Source organism: Primulina eburnea, chromosome 8 (genome assembly GCF_022965805.1).
Source record: "Primulina eburnea isolate SZY01 chromosome 8, ASM2296580v1, whole genome shotgun sequence".
NCBI classification, from domain to species: domain Eukaryota; kingdom Viridiplantae; phylum Streptophyta; class Magnoliopsida; order Lamiales; family Gesneriaceae; genus Primulina; species Primulina eburnea.
Window position 1 is genome coordinate 31,775,641 of NC_133108.1, and position 21,693 is coordinate 31,797,333.

Consider the following 21,693-nt stretch of genomic DNA (forward strand, 5'->3'; position numbering starts at 1 on the left):
TATCATGAGTTTGAGCTCAGTTCAGTTTAAAATTATTAAGCTCACGAATATCCTGAACTCGACTCTTTAATAGCTTGTTTACCATGTTTAACGAGTCTAGATCGAGCCCGGGTCGTTAAATGGGCTTTGTTTTCGAGCTCGTTAAACAACTCGTTTTCAATATCGTCGAAGATTCTTAGTCAAAAGATCAACTAAAATATGTGTATTTAAAGGGTATGTTTATCATTTTACAGTCTTACAATATCTTCACTTACACTTAAATTTTTATGTGGGACAATGCAAATTATTGTACACTCACACCCTACAAACTAGCTGAGCTCAAGAGCTTATGAGCCGAATATCCTTAAACTTGCGATCGGCTGGAGCTCGGTTCGATAAGCTTAACGATCTCAAACGAGATTTTTACAGCCAAACTCCGAATAATTCGCAAACAACTTGGTTTGATTACACCTCTAAGCTTATTTTATTCCAAAATCGCAAACTTAGAACAAAGTCTCAAATTCAGAAAACTAATTTAACTAATATCTTCCATTTCTAATTAAATAAAAGTTATTAATACTGACCCTATGTTTGGAAGCATGGATTTGGATGGACTTGTAGTGATTTTGATTTGTAAATCCTGATTTTAACGTTTAATTAGTTGGATTTTAAAAATATAATTAGATTTTAAGGTATTCGACATGATTTGACTGGATTTATTGTGTGTAAACAAATCTTCTCAAAATTGGTTAGATTTGAATAAAACTAAAAAATATCCACAATAATTTTTTTTAAATTATTATCTTTCTACGGTCTTTATATGTGTAATGGTTGGATTAAATGACAAATTTATTTATTTTTATTTTTTCATATTTATTCAATAATAATTTATTTTTATATTTATAAAATTAGGATATAGTTGAATATTTAATTTTGAAATACTTAATTTCGTAGAATTTAAATTTGAATATTTAGATGTTATGATTAATTATTTTATTTTAATAATTCATTTTTGTGTTGGTTAAGATTAGCTAATAATTATATAAGAGTTATGTAATGTGTATAACACAAATATATAATTGAAATGATACATGGAAATATACTAAAATTAATTTTAATTTTTCAATTTTTTAATAATGTGAATAATATGTTTTAAATCTTGATTTTTGTTAAAGATAATTAAGATTATTATTAAAATTTTAAATTTTCAAATTCAAATTTTATTTTGTCTAAACTAGAAATAATTTTTAAATAAATTTTTTAAATTTCATATCAAACACATATGAAATTCTAAATCCATGGATTTCCAAATCCAATTGTACATTTAAATCCAAATCTAAAATTTTAATCCAATTAGCCCCCGATTACTCCACACTTCTCCGCAAAACACACACAACCTATATATATCCATCTATAAATCTATGTACACAGACAGATGCTTATTTTGTTCTTTAAATCATAATTTTGTTCTCTCAGGAAAAAAATGATGAGATTCCATTTACAAACGCACATCTTCGATATCAGTGATCAGAGTCATTTTCAGGCTACTCTTTAGTCCGCTCTAGGTGAGTACAATTGCACATCGACTTTTTTATACCTGCTTCAATATATATAATGTGTAATGCTGCTTTTGTTCTTGTGATGAAGCAGATCTAGTGTATATAATGTGTGAATTTCATGTTTTTCCTTGCTTTTGCTGTCTTTTTTTCCGAATTAATGAGTATTTCTCAACTTTTTCCTTTTTGTTTAGCTTCTTTATTCTATTCACTTAGATGGACTCGCGGATTTTCGTCTGGATTTTGGTTGATATGTATGACTGACTGAAATAATAAGCATTCATGATCTTGGAGGCGAAATTTTTCCGGCATCATATGGTATTTGATGAATAAATATTGAAGATTTAGATCAGAAGCTGTGAACGTAAAGATGAGCGAAGGCCAGCGGTATCAGCTGGGAACAATTGGAGCGCTTAGCCTGTCTGTGGTTTCATCCGTGTCCATTGTGATTTGCAACAAGGCGCTCATTAGCACCCTTGGTTTCACTTTCGGTGAGAGGTTCTGGGAGTAATTCATTTTTGTGCCTGTTACGTGTTTCTTTGCTTATCCAGACATATTGGGCTGCTGTTAATGCTCCGTTTTGAAATTGGCTTTGTGTTTTTCTGATATTGTACTTTCATCATTGTGGTTGTTCGACTCATAGCTACACACAGTTAATCGAGTGAATTATTAATTTGGTGAGCAATTACGATATAATTTGTACCGTGATATTTTTTAATAATCTAGGGACGGTTGTATAGTTATGTTGAAAATGCAATTGGAAGATTGAAGATGATACTTGGCTGATGACAACTGGAACAACCTGCTCGATGTATGATCTAAGAATTTGCTGTCGCAACTGCATTTTATATTTTGTTGAATGATGAGTCATGGAATCTAGAAATTACAATGTTTTTTGAAATAGAAGTGCATTACTGTCTTTATGACTTCGTTGGAAGAACAAATGATGGTTTTTATTAAGACAACAGTGCAGTACAAAACTTAACATAAGTTGATTGTATACCTTTAATTTGGCCCCAGAAAAAGACAGAAAGCTTTTATGAAGCACAAAATCTGCCAGCTCGAGAAGGAAAAAAAATCAATTTTTCTTCGTAAGTGATGTCTATGCATCAACTTCGAAAACTTTTTGCTTTCTGTTTGCTGTAATCCAATGGTGATGGGTGAATCAATAAAGAGTTACTTTATATTTCAACAGGAAAATTTTCAAAGCAGGGAATAAGCTGCAAGTGAATCCGAGCTGGAAATTGATTTCGATGTTATGGATGTTCTATTATATATAGACATCTCAAGTTTATTTTTTTCCTATGCAACTTGGTATCAATGTTAACAGAAATTGAGCTATGCACCTATATTTTTGAAGTCATTCACTTGATTATCTATATTCCCTAGCTACATCAGTTGGTGGGTCATGAGTGGTGGTGTTATGTCTTTCTGTGGCCATCTCTATGATTTAACTATCTTGACAAATTTAAAGTATTATATTGGCAATATTATCCTGAAAGTTGTATTCATATATTGCTCTCTCCTTGCACAAGGGCTCCATACTTCGATGCTATTAATATATTTTACTCCAGGACTCTGATTTTATATATTTTTAAGGTTGTGGGTTTTGGTGAGTCTGTTTACTTTTGCCACATGCTTTTAGCTCAATTATGAATATTTCGGATACTGTCTCATATTATTCCCGTTGCGGCTTGCCTTATCATGATTCATTTAAGTACCCCCTGTTGCTCGCATTCACTTGAGCTGTAACTTTCTCCTTTTTCAGCATCTGCCATGTCATTGTATCCCGTTTCATGAATTTGTAGTAAAAAAAACTTAATTTCATGAGCAGAAACATTTGTTATTTGAGTAAACTTCATAATTAGTTAATGACGAGGATGTAAATTATGCTGGGAATTCATTACTTTAATGTTTCTTTGAAGGAAGTTCTTTCGTGGAAGACGCTTTATACACACAATCTGCAGATGATACTCTAAAAGTAATATGTACAAACCTTGTCAAACCCGAATTTGAGAACCTTTTACCTTGTTAATTTGTTGAGTTTGTGCATTAAATATTCCTATTTGTCTGGTATGATGGAAAGTCATTATGACTTAGCCACATCACTCTCGTTTATCTCTTGATTTTCCTAATTACTCGGGTTTTAATTCTGCATAACAATTGTTGAAGTCATTAACTTTGGTTCTTTACCTTGATTGTGCTCGCTCCCTCAGCTACTACCTTGACAAGCTGGCATCTTCTTGTCACATTTTGCTCTCTTCATGTAGCTCTGTGGATGAAATGGTTTGAGCACAAGCCTTTTGATCCAAGAGCTGTTATGGGATTTGGAATTCTTAATGGTACCTCAATTGGACTTCTGAATCTTAGCCTGGGTTTCAATTCTGTTGGTTTCTATCAGGTTAATTTGAGTTGCCTTCTTTATCGAAATTTTCAGTCCACTAGGTTTGGATAGTAATTATTAGCTTTTTATTTATCTTCTAGAATTCTCTGTAAGTTTACCACTCAAGGTAGCTACAAATTTCGCTGAAGGCAGTTGAAGTACCTCGAGCTCAACGTTCTGTATCAACTAAAAAAATGAATTGCGAAAGACTGTTGTTCATATTTGAAGATTACGTTCATATACTCTGTCCACAGCTGTTGGAGCTAGTGAAGTATAGATGTCAAGTAGAAGAGTCCAATCTACTTAGGGGAAACCTTTATAGCTTCTTATACCTCATAATAGTTGCCTAATAGGAAAAGGATTATGCAAGCATGCAACTTTTAGTGTTTGGAAAGTACCTAGCTGCCTTGATTTCTATTTATTAGTTTTTTCCCACTATTTTAATTTCCTTTTCATTTTGGCAGTCGATCGATTATTACAAATAGATTAGTCTTTTAAAGACGAGTATATTAAACTAGCTTTGTGTTTGAGATACTTATTGAGCAGTTATCTGCAGTAACATTCATATTTGGAGCTATGTAATTCCAAATATTTTGCAATATTGCAAGTAATTATACTTTCTAAATATTTTTCTTGGGATTCTGAATTGCAGATGACGAAGTTGGCAATCATTCCTTGCACTGTCCTCCTACAGACTCTGTTCTTCAGAAAAATTTTCAGGTTACTGTTAGTGTAATATGATACTTGATTCATCCCATTAGCTTATATGATGATCAGATACCTCATTTTTATGCCTTATTCTTTCTTATTTATATAAGTATCCCTTCTACTGTTCATAATTAATTGGGTTTTAGTTCATCATAAAGAAAATTCGAGTAAATATTTACAGAAATGATGGTTGGAGGGAATGTTCTGGCGAAGATTGAGATAGTTGTTAGTTGCCTATGGTATTTGCGTAGACCAGAATTTTTGAGCCAATAAGGACTCGTATAGGTTATCTGTATTGTGGTCCAACACCTTTAAGAGATAAGGCATTAGTTGAGCTGTTGTAACAATAGCTCTGTTGACCAATGGCCTATGGTTCATTCGAAAATTTGCTTGTTCGTTTATCATTATATTCTTGGCATGGGAGCGGAGTTTGATATGCTATGTTAAATTTTTTTTATCAATACACCTCTCAAAGTAAAACATCAGTTATCCATGGTTTAATTTCAGAAATATCTGGTGCTCTTTCAATTTCCTCTGTCGCAGTCAAGATTTAACTTGCCAAGCTTTTTCACAACTTTAGCTTGTCATACTTCAAGTTTATATTGCCAAGTTCATGATTATAAGATTTTAATGTTTACTGCTTATTTTGTCTTGATTGCCATTCGCAGTAGGAATGTCCAGCTCTCTCTTGCTTTTCTTCTCGTGGGTGTTGGAATTGCTACAGTGACTGATCTGCAGCTCAATGCCTTGGGTTCCATCTTGTCTCTACTTGCAGTTATGACGACTTGTGTTGCCCAAATTGTATCCTCGGATTTTTTATTGAGCTTATTTTTCTTATCCTCGAGTTTCCCCTTGCCAAGATATGGAAACTACACTAGGTGTGCCTATGCACAGGGTGCGCCGAAGTGTAGTCCCCATGCTTAGGCGCATGTCCAGAGCAGCCCTTTTGTGAAGCTCGTTCTTTGGTTGACTTGCTTCTTTGCACTCTTTCAGACTTCAAAAGAGCATCTTAAATTTGATTGATTCACCGAGGAGAAATGTAACATAATAGTTTTTCATATTCTCTTACAGGTCTTATTTTATAATCTTCTTGACTAGTTTATACTTTATAGAGTATATATTGGATGCTTTTTAAATTTTATTCACATCCAAATTCTACAATATGATGCCTTAGAAGGCCTTGCTTTGATAGGGAGTTCTTATTACCTTGTGCCCCACATTTAGACATCAGGGCACCCTGCACATTATTATGTATTTTTCCACCTTTAGTAACTACGCCCTTAAGCTTCAGTTGTATGATTAGTCCAGAGAAGATAATTCTAATCTCTCTTTCGTTGTTATATCACTGAATATTCAGCATCTTGGTTCTCATGTATTTAGTCTAAGCCATTTTGGGATCTTAACTTCAATAACCACAGATGACTAATACCATCCAAAAGAAGTTCAAGGTTTCTTCAACTCAACTCTTGTATCAATCTAGTCCTTATCAGGCAATGACTCTGTTCATAGCTGGACCATTTCTAGATGGAATCTTGACAAATAAGAATGTATTTGCTTTCAATTACACTCCCCAAGTGCTGGTATGTTCCAATCTCTTCTCCAGCTTGTAGATATTCCACATTACATAACTCCTTGAGTATTTTATGACAGGCGTTTATTGTTCTTTCCTGCCTGATATCAGTTTCCGTGAACTTCAGTACCTTTCTGGTAATTGGAAAGACATCACCTGTAACTTATCAGGTCCTAGGGCATCTGAAAACCTGCCTTGTTTTAACCTTCGGCTACTTACTTCTACAAGACCCCTTTAGCTGGCAAAACATTTTAGGGATCATGATTGCTATAATTGGCATGATATCGTACTCTTATCATTGCACTATCGAGAACCAGCAAAAGGCGATGGCTGAAGCAGCAGCGCATTTATTGCAGGTGCTTAACCTTTCTCTATTTTTGGTTGTAAACTCAAATTTGGTTATATTGGAGAAAATTTAGATGCTCATTCACAATATCTGTGTTTAAGGCTAAGGAACCTGAGTTAGACCCACTCTTAAATGTCGAGAATGGAGGTAGTATCTTGACAGATGGCGTGGGGAGAGGTCCAGGATGGAATTCAAACAAGGACCTGCAGGCATAAAATTTCCTCCGTCTCCATTCATTCATGTTGTTTATATAAGTGATGAAGATGTCGCTTTTCAGTGTTTCGCATGTCGCAGATTCTATTTTAACAGACTACGAATTTTATTATTTAGTAGCACAATAGCTTAAGGGACATGTCTTTTCTAGTTGTATGTCATTACGAGAACATATTATTATTATAAAGAAAATATTGATTTCGTTTCATGTGTCGGATAAAATTGTTCTTGTCAGGAAATTGTGATGCCATTCGGTCAGGGCCGAACCGATGATAATAAAAAAAATTCGGCCCTTAAACAATAAATTAAAGTCATTTTTAAGTAATAATGGAATGCTTTTCCAAAACATGAAATATTTAAAACATATTCACCCCAACCGATTATTCAATCTTAACAGTAGATTGCTACAAATTTTGGAGAATACTACTGATACATAAAAATTATTTAAAACAGGAGTTCAGCAATTTCCTTGACTTTGAAATCTGTAGTGCTATTCAAGTTCCCATGAAAGATCTATGTGATGACCCGTTATTAAAATAGTACTACTTTAATATTTGCGAAAAAATTGAATTTTTTTATTAAATAATTTATTATAAAAATAACTCATAAGATAAAATAACAGTCATCACGCATACCAAAATAAAGTTTGAAATTTTTTATTAAATAATTTATATAAACACAACTCATAAAATAAAATAACAGTTATCACGCATACCAAAATAAAGTTAAAATTATAACTCAATCAATTTTAAATACCACAACCATAAAAATATCAAGTTAAAACATCCACCATAATTCAAAAAATCCAACATTATATAAAAAGTTTCAATTTGCTAGTCACCAAACCAATGCAATAAAGTTAGAGTAAATAGTTTTAAACGTTCATAATAAAAACTCGTGAACTACAAGATCCTCGAGTTTGCACTGTCATTGGCCCGAGCCTGCTCATTGGTCACCACCTCCAGCCTCCTTATTTATACCATCTGCATCGATCAAGTCTAATGAGTATAATGACTAATCATGCATAAACCGTGAATAAAAAGTAATGCTTAATAAAATTCATGCAGTTTAAACATAGCTCATACATAGCATAATATAAGCATAAATATATATCATGCGACTTTCCTACATAAACATTTTCAAAAAATCATATTTTCATGCTCATCATAGTAATCGTAATCATAAATCATTTTGCGTAGAGTTTTGTTCAATACAAGTAGCTCATAATATAAATAGTTTGGTCAAACTAAACCAAAATACTGGGTCGGCTGAGATCACCACAACCCTTAGAATGGATGTTCAATCCCTAACATTACATATTTCCTCCGAAGAGGTTGAGAGGTCTCCAGACACGTTTTCCGGCTCCCAAACCCGTAACATATTCTGGTCACAAGAAATATCGCATACCTTAAAAATAATTATTTTGCACGGCATACATGCTTACGAACATCGTGAACCTCGTTGTATCATCCTCGGACATGCTGCCATAACATCCTTTTTTTTTATCCAAAACAACCCCTAAAGTGCATTCAGACACGTACGCCTCACAAATTAAATAGAATCACTTAGGATGTACCCAGAGGCAGATGCACTAAAGGGCTATACTGAGCTGTAGCCCAGCCTAATTTTTTTTAAAAAATATTTAAGTAAATTTCAGCCCACCCAATAAATGTCCTAGTCCAGTTGGTCGAGCAAAACTTGCACAGTAAAATCCCCAATAAAAATATGATTTTGTATGCTCAAAATAAATCGCAAGTGCACGATGTCAAGTTTAATATAGTGTACGTGAGTACAAGTATCGTTCCACTGAAGACTGTGTTTCACAATTATTATTTTAGTTATTAAAACTTTAGCGACGAAATTTGATTGTTTGTTTTATGACTAATAAAAGTCAAGAAAATTTAAATAAACAAGCTCAAAGATTAAATGATGAAATATGAATGCTAAATCAATGGATTAAATTTCAAATGATAAAAGAATTTGTTGGGAATTCTGGTTCACCTACCCCTTATTAATTAATTAATTCGTTCGATTGTGTTCTACGCTTCCGACAGGATTTTCTATTCAATTGAACACACTCTCTCGAGCTATGCCAAACTAATTCACTCAATGAAGTAATTAAATGTCTTTAATTATTTATCAAGAATGAACCGCATTTCGATTGATGAAATCCCCTAGTTTCGACCCTAAGGACTATGACTATCGACACGTATCCAATTTCATATGTCTATGCAAATTGTAGATCCGCAGATTATACTACTCGATCCTATCACTAGTTATTCTCTCGAACTCACTCGTGATATAAAATTGTCGTAAAAGTTAGCTACGCTCAACGACACAATGAAAATCGTAGAATAATCAAGAATAAATCACAAACCGAAATATAAATTAACCAACTGAAAGTTTGGGGTAGGATCCCCTTTAATCCCAACAAATATTAAAGTTAGCTACTAGAATTCATAATGAAAATAAGCAAAACAATATTTAAACAACGGAAAATAAACTAGAAATACGAGACGTGACGAAATCTGCGAAGAACGATGCCCGGAAAACTTCAAATCTTCACTCCAAGCGCAAAGTTCTCTCCAAAGCTCCTTGACGGCTGTCGAATTATGTCTGAATAGGTCTCCAATTCGTCCCCCTCGCCTACCATATCAGTCTTGTTCAGAAATTAAGGAAAGAATCGGCTGAAAAAAAATCTTGCCAAAAATAAGTGACGCTCGGGAGGTAGAAAAGTACCGCTCGAGCGCCAACTTTCTGTAAGTTCCCTTGGCTGATGCGGCATTCGCGCTCGGGCGGTAGAAAAGCACCGCCCGAGCACCAAGATTCTGTAAGGCTGACTCCGGAGGCATTTTCTCGCGCTCGGGCGGTAGAAAAGCACCGCCCAAGCGCCAACTTTCTGTCTTGGCCCTTAATTTATTCACTTCTCGCGCCCGGGCGGTAGAAATGTACCGCTCGGGCGCCGCTTGTTCTGTCCAAATTCTTGAGCGTTCCACCTTTCGCTTTGATTTTCGTTCTCCGACCATTTTTCCTGCAAATTCATCATATACAAGTGAGACATGATAAAATGCAAATGATTACTCTAAAATGAGCATAATGTGAATGAAATTCATGCATGCACAATGCAAACACAAATAAATCAATGCAATAAAACACGTAAAAACGACACATATCACCAGTCCAATCTAATTTAGTCCAATCCAGCCTAACCCATTTACATGGGTGAGACCAAATTTGGTATGAACCAAGATAGCCCAGCTTCTCCTAATTTTTACGTCGTCTTCACAAAAATTTATCAGTCTTCTAATAATCAGTATACGGGAGACAGAAGCGGATGTTAGCAGCAAGGTGGAGAACAATTTCATGAACTGGAATTGGGAAACCTCAAGGGGCTATCATTCTTCAGGTCAGCATGTAAATTGGTCGATTTGAAATCTCGAGTTCTAATCATCCCGCAATCTCGTGTTAGCAGCGAGCAACAACGTCGTTTCTTCACAATTGTGTGATGTTTGGAATTCATGTTTTGTTTGTGTGAAACTTGAGACTTTGGTGCGTAGTTTGGTCAACGAATGCTAGTAGGGTACCACCAATAATGAATTTTGGGTGGATTTTTTCTGAATAAAATGGACAATTGATTTGGTTTTGTCCTCAAGCTGTTGGTGGAGAGATTCAAGATTCTTGAGAAGTTTGCAGCTAAAGTAGGAAATTTGATTTATGTTTCGTGATTATACAGGCAACTCTCATCTCGGTATAAAATTTTTTGTTTTGTGGAATTAATTTTTGAGGTAAATAAAGAAGTAGGAACTTTTTTTACAAATACGAAAATTTATGTGAGAATGGCTTACAGATCAATTTGATGAGTCATTACTTGGTTATTTCTTGAATATTTGTTTATGAGCAATTGATTCTTGAGTCTTAATTGTTTGTTGTTGAGTTATTGATTGACTATTAATTGTTTATTTATTTGATAATTATAATTATTTTATTATTTGTTTAGGATTATAACTTGAACTATTTCAAAATGGAACATCAATCTGCTGCAAAGAAAGGAAAAACATTGATATCATCTTTCTTTAAGAAGAGAGATCGTCAAGTTAGTAAAGATACTTCAAATCCAACAGTCCTTACTATGCAACATCAATCCAGTGAGAGTCTTCCATTTCCCAATATCCAAATTCCTTCATGTTCTTCTCCTAGATACGATCATCAGTCATCATCTACTTGTACTGAGTGAGCCTTTTCAGCAATGAAGCATGTGAAGACGGCACTTCGCAATAATATGGAGGATGAGTTTCTTGCCGATTGTTTGACAATCTTCGTTGAATGATATAATGTAGTTTATTTTAATAATATATAACTTATCATATTGAGTTCAAGCCTCCCCCAACTCTTATTCCTGGATCCGTCCTAGGATGTACCAATCGACTCGGGACTCGACCTACACGTAAAACACATCCCAACCTACTATTCAAGACCCTAAACCAGCCCTGAACCATGTCCGAACCCCGTACCATGCACAACGAACTACGAAGACACAAGCTTCCTCAAAGAGTGACGCTATGACACCTACGCATTCTGCACAACTTCCTATCGATTCCCACTCGAACCAAGCCCTAGACTCGACCCTTAGGCACCGATTAAGACCTTGGTTTGACCTTTTCCAGCCCATGACACTAGCACAACTCCTTAAACCCATCGAGCCATGCACTCTAACTCGCGAACCCTCACGCCGACTTCAATAGCTTTTCCATCCAACCAGGCCCTAATCAACCCATACCATTGTTAGAGTAGGTGCCCGTCGAGCCAAGTGTTGGCCGAGTGTTCACAATGAAACTCTATGTATAAACGATCTTTATTTTAATTATATTTGAAATTATTGTTTTGGCACATCTTTATCTGTATACCCATGCTAGTTGCATAGATAAAGTCGTTGAATATACAAATAGTAGAAAGAATATGATATGCTCATATGATGAGTATCATGAAACTCATATTTGGAATACTGTATATTCTAAACAGTTCCTAGTCGATTCAGCCGCCGCTAAGAAGGATATAGGCCGCTCGAGTTAGAGACTAGTATCTGCGATGTGAGTACCATGTTTCATTGGTAGGGGACATTGTGATGTCCAAGCATGCAGATAGGTGCTCCTGGTAGAGTGCACTGAACAACCTCCATTAAGGACTTTCCAAGTGGTTCTCACTTATCGAGTGGAAACGTCCTAGTTTATGGTTGTACACCATTAGTCCTTATGACCCGGGACAACATTGAGACTCTATGTGCTAGCATTGCACTTTGACTTGTTTATCGACTCTCAAGGGGTCATTAGGTGGCAAGGTTGGGTGTTCTGTCGAAACATATAGAAGTCGATGCATTGTAGTCGGGGATTCACCGCTTACCTTCGGGTATGGATATCCTATGTGTTTTCATGTATATGTAGTGTGAAATCTCTGATCAGAGTATGGTGGTAATTATGAAAGGAGTTTCATAGATTACACCATCGATGCAACTACGGCATGACACATAGTATCGATTCATTGACAACTCTCGATAAACCAATGGTTGTCGAATCGGTCGGGATATATGAGTTGAAGGGACCGTACTGTACGCTAACCATAATTGAATGGTTCTTGCAGGCACTATCATTTGATACCTAGGGAATCATGTAAGCGATGCTGCTAGGCGTTTAACATGATTGGTTGGGTACTATCAGACTTGAGTTCTGACGTTCTTGTTATCAAGGAGTTGATAAGTAAGAATGGATGTAATGCCCGAGAAGTAATCACTGTAATTAACAATGATTGATTTATCATTTCATGTGATTATGACGGGATTAATCGGGACACCGAGAAATGTATTCAGAACAAAATTATGTAATGTGCAGTGTGAGCAGCACCGCACCCGCGGCCTAGGAAGCACCGCACCCGCGGTTGGGCTTCGGGAAATATTGTGCATCGAGACCGTAGGGTGACCGCACCCGCGGTGCAGCAACGACCGCACCCGCGGTGTTGCGTGTTACGCGGAAAATGAGCCACTTGCCCTGATGCATGCGCGAGTTGTCTAGATATATATATAGACATGCAAGTCGGTTTTCAGAAGGTAAAAATCGAGAAAGGGTCGAGGGAGATTTGTGAAAAATCCTTACGCCTTTATCTTTCAATCCGTCCGTCCGAATTTGAATCCGACTTCGGTATCGAGTTCCTAGCGACGTAGGCTACAACTTGACGTAAGTTTTACTACGTTTTGACATGTTTTAGAATTATGATATTGTCAGAACTGAATGGAACTCATATATGTTGTTCTTGACATATGAGACATTATAGAATCGAAGTCAGACTAAGAAACGGACTGATTATGGAATTGTTATGAATTTTTAGGGTATATTGATTTATACCAGACAGATCTGAATTGTGATTGGATTACAGATTGTATTGGATATGAGTTATGGATTGTAACTATTATCTGTTGAATTGGTATTGACGGGGATATTGAAATTGTACCGTTATACCGTTGATTTGAATTAAATCCAGATTCATCAGATTGTTATTGAGTTGAATGGTATATTGACATGAGATTATTGATATTGTCATTGTCGGACAGGCTGTGAGTTCAGGACATCGACTGAGCCAGAAATCGACGAAAGAAAGGTATAAGTCAATGTGGTATTGGGAGATGGACTTGAGTCGGTTTGGACTTGAGTTTCCCTAAATCACATACTTTACTTTATTGCATTGATATTTGCATTGAATTGATGATATACTTGTTCTCTTGATTTTAGATGACAGGTATTAGACGAGTTATCTTGTGACAGAAGTGCCGGATAGTGGTGGTATCGCCACGGCACATTGCACGATGTCTCAAGATAGGATTTTAGCGATTGAGTTACAGTCCATGACGGATAGGTCAGGACACCGGATGTTTGGTTATATCGAGTAATAGGAAATGGGAATTCGTCTATTACGGAATTCGATATAAGAATACCAGGATATTGGTTATATCGAGTAATAGGAATACGGTTCCTTCTATTACGGAATTCGATATAGGAATACCACATCTGGAAACCGGGATCCCTAGACTAGGATTGAGTCTAGTCTGAATTATGAGTAATGTCGACAGTTTGATTTGATATTGTTTATGTTTCAGATTTTGATACATATTCATGTTACCTGATTACATGCTTTATATTTGTTTATATGATTGCATGTTTCATTGATTTATACTGGGGATTATATTCTCACCGGTATATCCGGCTGTTGTCTTGTCTGTATGTGTACATGACAACAGGTGGGACAGGATCAGGGTCCAGAAGATGAGGAGAGATCGTGATTAGAGTGGAGGCTCTGGACTTGGATTAGAGATAGGGTTGAACACTTGACATTAGTTGTTAAACCTTAGTTTATTTTGGATGCATGCAGTACAGGACTTGTATTGTATTTTATACTGATATGTATATGAGTTTGATGTCACTACGTTCCGCATTTTAAAAGAAAAATTTTTAGACCCTGTTTTATAATCGATTAATTAGTCCCAATGATGATTAAGAACTTGATTAGCGTCCGGGTCCCCACAACAGGTGGTATCAGAGCGATAGATCCTTGAGATTGAGATAGGAGCTAGTGAGCGGGGTAGAATGTATTTTCTTTCCTGCTTTTGATTGCTAGCATGATTTACTGCTTTATAATGCATGTTTATCTGTTTATCTGATTTGATTTGAAAACATGTATTATTGAGAACGAATCAGAGCCGATTCTGGATCAGCAGTAAGATGATCGGAGGAGGACTGAAATAGAACTTTGGGTTGGGATTGCTAATCCTTTTGATTTCAGATATGCCTCCGAGAAGAATGCCAGAACAAGGGAGTACATCGAATCCTCCCATGGATGTGACACCTACAACAATGGAGAAATTGCTGAAAAGGTTTCAGTCATTTCATCCACCGACTTTGAAAGGTACGGAGAACTCCGTGGAATGTGAAAGTTGGTTGGACGATATTGAATCGTTGTTTGAATCTTTGGAGTACACTGAGGAAAAGAGGGTGAAACTGATAATACACCAGTTGCATGATGTTGCTAAACACTGGTGGATCACGACTAGAAGGGCATTGGAACAACGAGGTACGGCCATTACCTGGAATGTGTTTAAGAACAATTTTATCTACGGTTCTTTCCAGTTTCTTATAGGAAGTTTGCAAACTTGAAACAAGGCCAGTTAAACATTGAGGACTACGTGGCCAAGTTCTCTACTCTGCTTTGCTTTGCTCCCCATGTGGCTGGAAGTGATGAGGCCGTTGCTGATCAATTTATAAATGGCCTAAACCCGGAAATCTTTACCCTGGTGAACACTGGGAGGCCAAGCAACTTCACCGATGCGTTGAACCGAGCTAAGGGAGCCGAAGCCGGTTTGATGAGACAGAGAGAGGCTTCGTTTGTGCCTTCAGCCCCGAGTTCACAGATGCCTCCACCATTTGCTCGATTTGAGAGCGACAGTGGAAGTGGGAAGAAAGACTTCTTGAAAGCTAAAGGGAAGAAATTCAAGAAAGCTGGAACTAGCTCGTCCAGTTCGAGTGGCTCTAGGCAGACCGGTCAGGGCCAGAGCTATACAGGACCGTACTGTGGTACTTGTGAAGGGAGGCATTCCACAGATCAGTGCCGAGGAGTGATTGGCAGCTGTCGTATTTGTGGACAGCAAGGACACTTTGCTCGAGTGTGTCCCCAGAGGAGTGCCCAGGGATCGCAGGCAGCTGAGTCATCGGGATCAGTGGCTCAGGCAGGTAGACGACCATCTGCCGTTCATACTTTTCAGTCAGCACCGCCTACTCAGTCACAGCAGAGGCCAGGAGGTGGCCAGACCGCGAGCCAGCCTCCTAGACAGCAGGCCCGATTGTTTGGTTTGACCGAGGAGCAGGCACAGGATGCACCTGATGATGTTGTGGCAGGTAACTGTTTTATTTCTGGTTATCATGCATATGTATTGATTGATACTGGTGCATCGCATACTTTTATTTCTGAGAGGTTTGCATTGAGTCGTGCATTACCAATTGAGTCATTGTCTGCGGTAGTGTCTGTTTCTTCCCCGTTAGGAACATGTTTGATATCAGTGAAATCTGTGAAACCTTGTATACTGCAGTACGGTGGACATACGATTGAGCTAGACTGTATTGTGCTTGGTTTATCAGATTTTGATTGCATTATCGGTATCGATATGTTAACCAAGTACAGGGCTACAGTCGATTGTTTCCACAAGATTGTTCGATTCAGACCTGAAATGGCTGAGGAGTGGAAATTTTATGGTAAGGGTTCTCGTGCTAGAATTCCTTTGATATCTGCAATGAATATGACACGATTATTGCAGAAGGGAGCGGAGGGATTTCTGGTATATTCAGTTGACTTACTGAAAACGAGCCCATCATTGGCGGATTTGCCAGTGGTGTGTGAGTTTGCTGATGTCTTTCCAGATGAGATTCCTGGATTGCCTCCGATTCGAGAGATAGACTTCAGCATTGAGTTAATGCCAGGAACAGTTCCGATTTCAAGAGCTCCATACCGGATGGCACCGATCGAATTGAAAGAGTTGAAAGAACAGTTGGAGGATTTACTGGCCAAGGGATATATTAGACCGAGTGTATCTCCTTGGGGTGCTCCAGTACTGTTCGTGAGAAAGAAAGATGGGTCGATGAGACTTTGTATCGACTACCGGCAACTGAACAAGGCAACGGTAAAGAATAAATATCCATTGCCTCGTATCGATGATTTATTTGATCAGTTGCAGGGTTCATCTGTGTATTCCAAGATCGATTTGAGATCTGGATACCATCAATTGAGAGTCAGGGATTCTGATATCTCTAAGACAGCATTCAGAACCAGGTATGGACACTATGAGTTTATTGTCATGCCTTTTGGTTTGACGAATGCACCGGCGGTATTTATGGGATTGATGATCGCGTCTTTCAGAAATACTTGGATGATTTTGTTATCATATTCATTGATGATATATTGATTTATTCAAAGAATATGATTGAGCATGCTAATCATCTGAGGAATGTGTTGAGAATTTTGAGGGCAGAGAAACTGTATGCTAAATTGTCGAAATGCGAGTTTTGGCTGAAACAGGTTGTGTTTTTGGGTCACATTTTATCGGGAGACGGTATATCAGTTGATCCCAGTAAGGTTGAAGCCGTGATTAGTTGGCCGAGACCTACATCTGTGCCGGAGATTCGCAGTTTTATGGGTTTGGCAGGATATTATCGTCGATTTATTAAAGATTTTTCGAGTATTGTCAAACCGATTACACAATTGACTCAGAAGAATGCTCCATTTGTGTGGGCAGAAGACTGTGAATCCAGTTTTCTTGAGTTGAAAAAGAGACTGACCAGTGCGCCTGTGTTGACAATTCCTTCAGGTACTGGTGATTTCGTCGTTTACTGTGATGCATCTCACCGAGGATTGGGTTGTGTTTTGATGCAGCGGGGGCATGTGATTGCTTATGCCTCGAGACAGCTGAAACCCCATGAAACTCGTTACCCAATTCATGATTTTGAATTGGCAGCCATAGTCTTTGCTTTGAAGATATGGCGACATTACCTGTACGGTGAGAAATTCGAAATCTATTCTGATCATAAAAGCCTAAAATATCTATTTTCGCAATCAGAGCTGAATATGAGACAGCGGAGATGGCTGGATTTACTGAAAGACTTTGATTGTGAAATCAAGTATTATCCAGGGAAGTCCAATGCAGCAGCTGATGCACTGAGTCGAAAGGTATGTGCACTATCCTTATCGACGATAGGTGTCTCGAATTTGATAGAAGACTGCTGTTTGTCTGGATTAATATTTGAGACAGATCATCAGCCTCTGAGATTGTGTGCTGTTCGGGCTGAACCAGAGCTGCTTTTGAAAATTAAAACAGCTCAGAAAATTGATCAGAATGTACAGAATTCGATTGCGATGGTCAGAACTGGACATCAATCGGAATATCAGGTTCGTGACAATGTCTTGTATGTGAATAATCGTATTGTTGTGCCGAATGTTTCAGATTTGAGACAGCGAATACTGTCAGAAGCGCACAACAGTCGTTTTAGCATTCATCCTGGTGGCAGGAAAATGTATAATGATTTAAAGACACAGTATTGGTGGAAACAGATGAAATCTGATGTGACTGAATTTGTTTCCAAGTGTCTGAATTGCCAACAGGTGAAAGCTGAGAGGAAGAAACCAGGAGGATTGTTACAGAGTTTGTCCATTCCTGAATGGAAATGAGATCACCTTTCCATGGATTTTGTGACGCAGTTGCCGAGATCCTCCCGAGGTTGTGATGCGATTTGGGTCGTGATTGATCGATTGACCAAATCTGCATGTTTTATTCCATACAAGATGACATATAGATATGATCAGATGGCTGATATTTATGTCCGAGAAGTGATTAGATTGCATGGAGTGCCGAAGTCGATTGTTTCAGATCGTGATCCTCGTTTCACTTCGCACTTCTGGCAGAGTTTACAGCAGGCTCTCGGTACGAAGTTACATCTGAGTACCGCATATCATCCACAGACCGATGGACAGTCAGAGCGGACTATCCAGACACTGGAGGATATTCTGAGAGCCGTAGTGCTTGATTTTAGCGCTAGCTGGCAAGATGCATTGCCACTGTGTGAGTTTTCGTACAACAATAGCTATCAGACGAGTATTGAGATGGCACCATTTGAAGCGTTGTACGGAAAGAAATGCAGATCTCCTCTTTATTGGGATGATATCTCTGAAGTTCCTGAGACTGGACCGGATATGATCAGAGATATGACAGAGAAAGTAAAGTTGATCCAAAAGAAAATGAAGGCAGCTCAAGACCGACAAGCCAAATATGCCAACCTCAGACGACGACCGTTGGTATTTGAGACTGGAGACTGAGTATTCTTGAAGATTTCACCTTTCAGAGGAGTTGTCAGATTTGGCAAGAAAGGGAAACTGTCTCCACGATATGTCGGTCCATATGAGATTCTTGAAAAGATAGGAGATCGTGCCTATCGACTCGCCTTGCCGCCTTCATTATCTGGAATACATGATGTCTTCCATGTATCAATGCTGCGGAAATATCTCCCTGATGATTCTCACGTGATTCAACCAGACGAGACTGAGCTGGATGAGACATTGAGTGTGGGGACCCGGACGCTAATCAAGTTCTTAATCATGTTTGGGACTAATTAATCAATTATAAAACAGGATCTAAATATTTTTTTTTCAAATACAAAGCGGAAACGTAATGTAATTTACTCAAATTACATATTAAACATGAACATACAAATCTTGCGTTATCTACAAGAATTCAACTAGGTCCAACTACATATCAGTGCTGAATCCTATGTTGCTTCGAAGCCCGGATCTCCACGCTATCTAATCTTCTCTCCTCCTCTTCTTGACCCTGATCCAGCCCCACCTGTTGTCATGCACACATACAAAACAAGACAACAGCCGGATAACTCCGGTGAGATATAAATATCCCAGTATAAACAATGTAAACATGCAATCATATAAAAGCATATACGAAAGCATATATAAGAAATATTCTTAACCTGTATCAAATCAGAATACATAAATCAATATCAAACATTCAATAATCATGAATGACATAAACAATGTAAATCAACATGTCATATCAGACTCAACTCAACCGACGCGTCGTCTCAGACTCGACTCCACTGACGCGTCGTCTCAGACTCGACTCAACTCTATCCTAGGGATCCCGATGTCTGAATATAGGTAATTATATCGAATCTCAGTCGATAGGAATGAATCAATCCCTAAACGGCATCGATATAATTCATATATCAGTGTCTGGGCGAATCAGCCGCAGAATTGACGACTCAGTCAATAACCTGACGAATCAGCCAGTAATTAGGCGAATCAGCCAATAATCAGACAACTCAGCCTGTATTTAAGCGAATCAGCTTAAGTTTAGACGAATCAGTCAATCACCAGACGAACCAGCCGGTGACTAGGCGAATCAGCCTATAATAAGACGAATCAGTCAATAACCCGACGAATCAGCCGGTGACTAGGCGAATCAGCCTATGACTCAACGACTCAGTAATCAATACATACAGTCAGTATCTAAGCAAATCAATCAATGACTAGCGAATCAGCAGTCATTACATGCAGTGGCTATAAATCAATAGACTACAATCATCAATCTCATCAATTACAAGAATCAATGTAATAACTAAGTATGTGATTTAGGGAAACTTGAGTCAAACCACACTCGAGTTGTGCAATCCCAACTCAACATTAATTTATACCTTTCTTTCTGATACTCTGGTTCTGTCGAAGTCTCGAACTCAAATCCTGTCAATACTCAATCTGACAATAACAATATCGAGGGTACGATATCAATACACCACTCAATCAACACTGGATAAAATCAAAATTCTATCAAATTCCGTTTCAACAACATAACGTCATAATTTCAATATATCCAGTACTACCATATCAGTCAGATATCAATCCCAACATCTCGTAATCAATAACAACTCAATTCTGATATCATATCAACTCTGAAAATCATAACAATTCCATATGGTATTTATTCTTCAGTCCAGTTTCGATTATACGATGTCTAAGATGACAAGAACATCATATATGAATCATATTAGATTCTGACAATACCATAATTTCAGAACATATCAAAACGTAGCAAAACTTACGTCCAGTCGTAGCCTACGTTGATAGGAACACGGTACCGCAATCGGATTTTAATTTGGATAAACGGTTCGCTCGGAAATCAATTTCCAAAATTAAGAACGAAGCTTTTCCCTCAAACTCTCGATTTCCTCCCTGAATTCTCAAGGATTTCGCTTGTATATATATATATATATATATATATATATATATATATATATATATACACCCATGACATGCAAGAGAGCAAGTGGCATCGTGCATGTTCAGCACGTTTCGCGCATATGCGCCAACAATGTCGCGCATATGCGCCGGTAGCTCACACCAGCATTTTGCCAACTCGCGCATATGCACCATTTATGTCGCGCATATGCGCCAATCATTCTGCATAACCCGCGCATATGCGCCATTTAAGTCGCGCATATGCGCCAATCCTTCTGGACCTTCCGCACATATGCGCCATTTTCTTCGTGCATATGCGCCAAGCATAATCTTCCCACTTAATGAGATTTCTTCTTTCGGCTTTCCCGGTCTGATCCGTTCCGTCTATAATCATCTTAATTATAAACCATAGATTATAATAATCATCGCCCAAATCTTTTCAAATTAACCGGATAATTTCTCGGGCATTACATTGAGTTATGTCGAGAAACCGATCCGGATTATAGATCGTAAAGAAAAACAGCTCAGAACAAAGAGGATTCCTCTTGTGAAAGTTCAATGGACTCGTCATGGTGTTGAAGAGGCCACTTGGGAGACCGAATCAGATATGAGACAGGAATTCCCAGCATTGTTCCACTGATGTAAATTTTTGATACAGTTTCTGTATATATACTCCTTATTGATATGATTGAATGCTTGTGATTTCGAGGACGAAATCGTATCTTAGGGGGGGAGAAATGTAATGCCCGAGAAGTAATCACTGTAATTAACAATGATTGATTTATCATTTCATGTGATTATGACGGGATTAATCAAGACACCGAGAAACGTATTCAGAACGAAATTATGTAATGTGCAGTGTGAGCAGCACCGCACCCGCGGCCTAGGAAGCACCGCACCCGCGGTTGGGCTTCGGGAAATATTGTGCATCGAGACCGTAGGGTGACCGCACCCGCGGTGCTTACGAGACCGCACCCGCGGTGCAGCAACGACCGCACCCGCGGTGTTGCGTGTTGCGCTGAAAATGAGCCACTTGCCCTGATGCATGCGCGAGTTGTCTAGATATATATATAGACATGCAAGTCGGTTTTCAGAAGGTAAAAATCGAGAAAGA

The 21,693-nt window shown here is 37.9% G+C and overlaps 1 protein-coding gene across 4 annotated transcripts; it reads left to right on the top strand.

The window, feature by feature from the left end:
• The first annotated feature begins 1,386 nt into the window (after nt 1-1,386).
• LOC140839384 (UDP-xylose transporter 3-like) lies at nt 1,387-6,956 on the top strand. 4 transcript variants are annotated; one of them, XM_073206049.1, is made up of 8 exons: nt 1,387-1,544; nt 1,730-2,346; nt 3,752-3,936; nt 4,571-4,638; nt 5,295-5,427; nt 6,045-6,206; nt 6,277-6,552; nt 6,644-6,956. In XM_073206049.1, the coding sequence occupies exons 3-8, from the start codon at nt 3,814-3,816 to the stop codon at nt 6,755-6,757; spliced, it is 876 nt and encodes a 291-aa protein (XP_073062150.1). In that variant the 5' UTR covers nt 1,387-1,544; nt 1,730-2,346; nt 3,752-3,813; the 3' UTR covers nt 6,758-6,956. The 4 variants fall into 4 exon arrangements, with proteins under 4 accessions (XP_073062150.1, XP_073062147.1, XP_073062149.1 ...); XM_073206046.1 differs by having other exon boundaries at nt 1,730-2,026; XM_073206048.1 differs by having other exon boundaries at nt 1,398-1,544; nt 1,752-2,026.
• The last annotated feature ends 14,737 nt before the right edge of the window (nt 6,957-21,693 follow it).

Bases quoted from the DNA above. Each gene is read 5' to 3' on its own strand.
- LOC140839384 (XM_073206046.1), top strand. From the start codon at position 1,906: ATGAGCGAAGGCCAGCGGTATCAGCTGGGAACAATTGGAGCGCTTAGC. The intron at 3,937-4,570 runs GTTAATTTGAGT...TCTGAATTGCAG, and splicing joins ATTCTGTTGGTTTCTATCAG to ATGACGAAGTTGGCAATCAT. The intron at 5,428-6,044 runs GTATCCTCGGAT...CAATAACCACAG, and splicing joins CGACTTGTGTTGCCCAAATT to ATGACTAATACCATCCAAAA.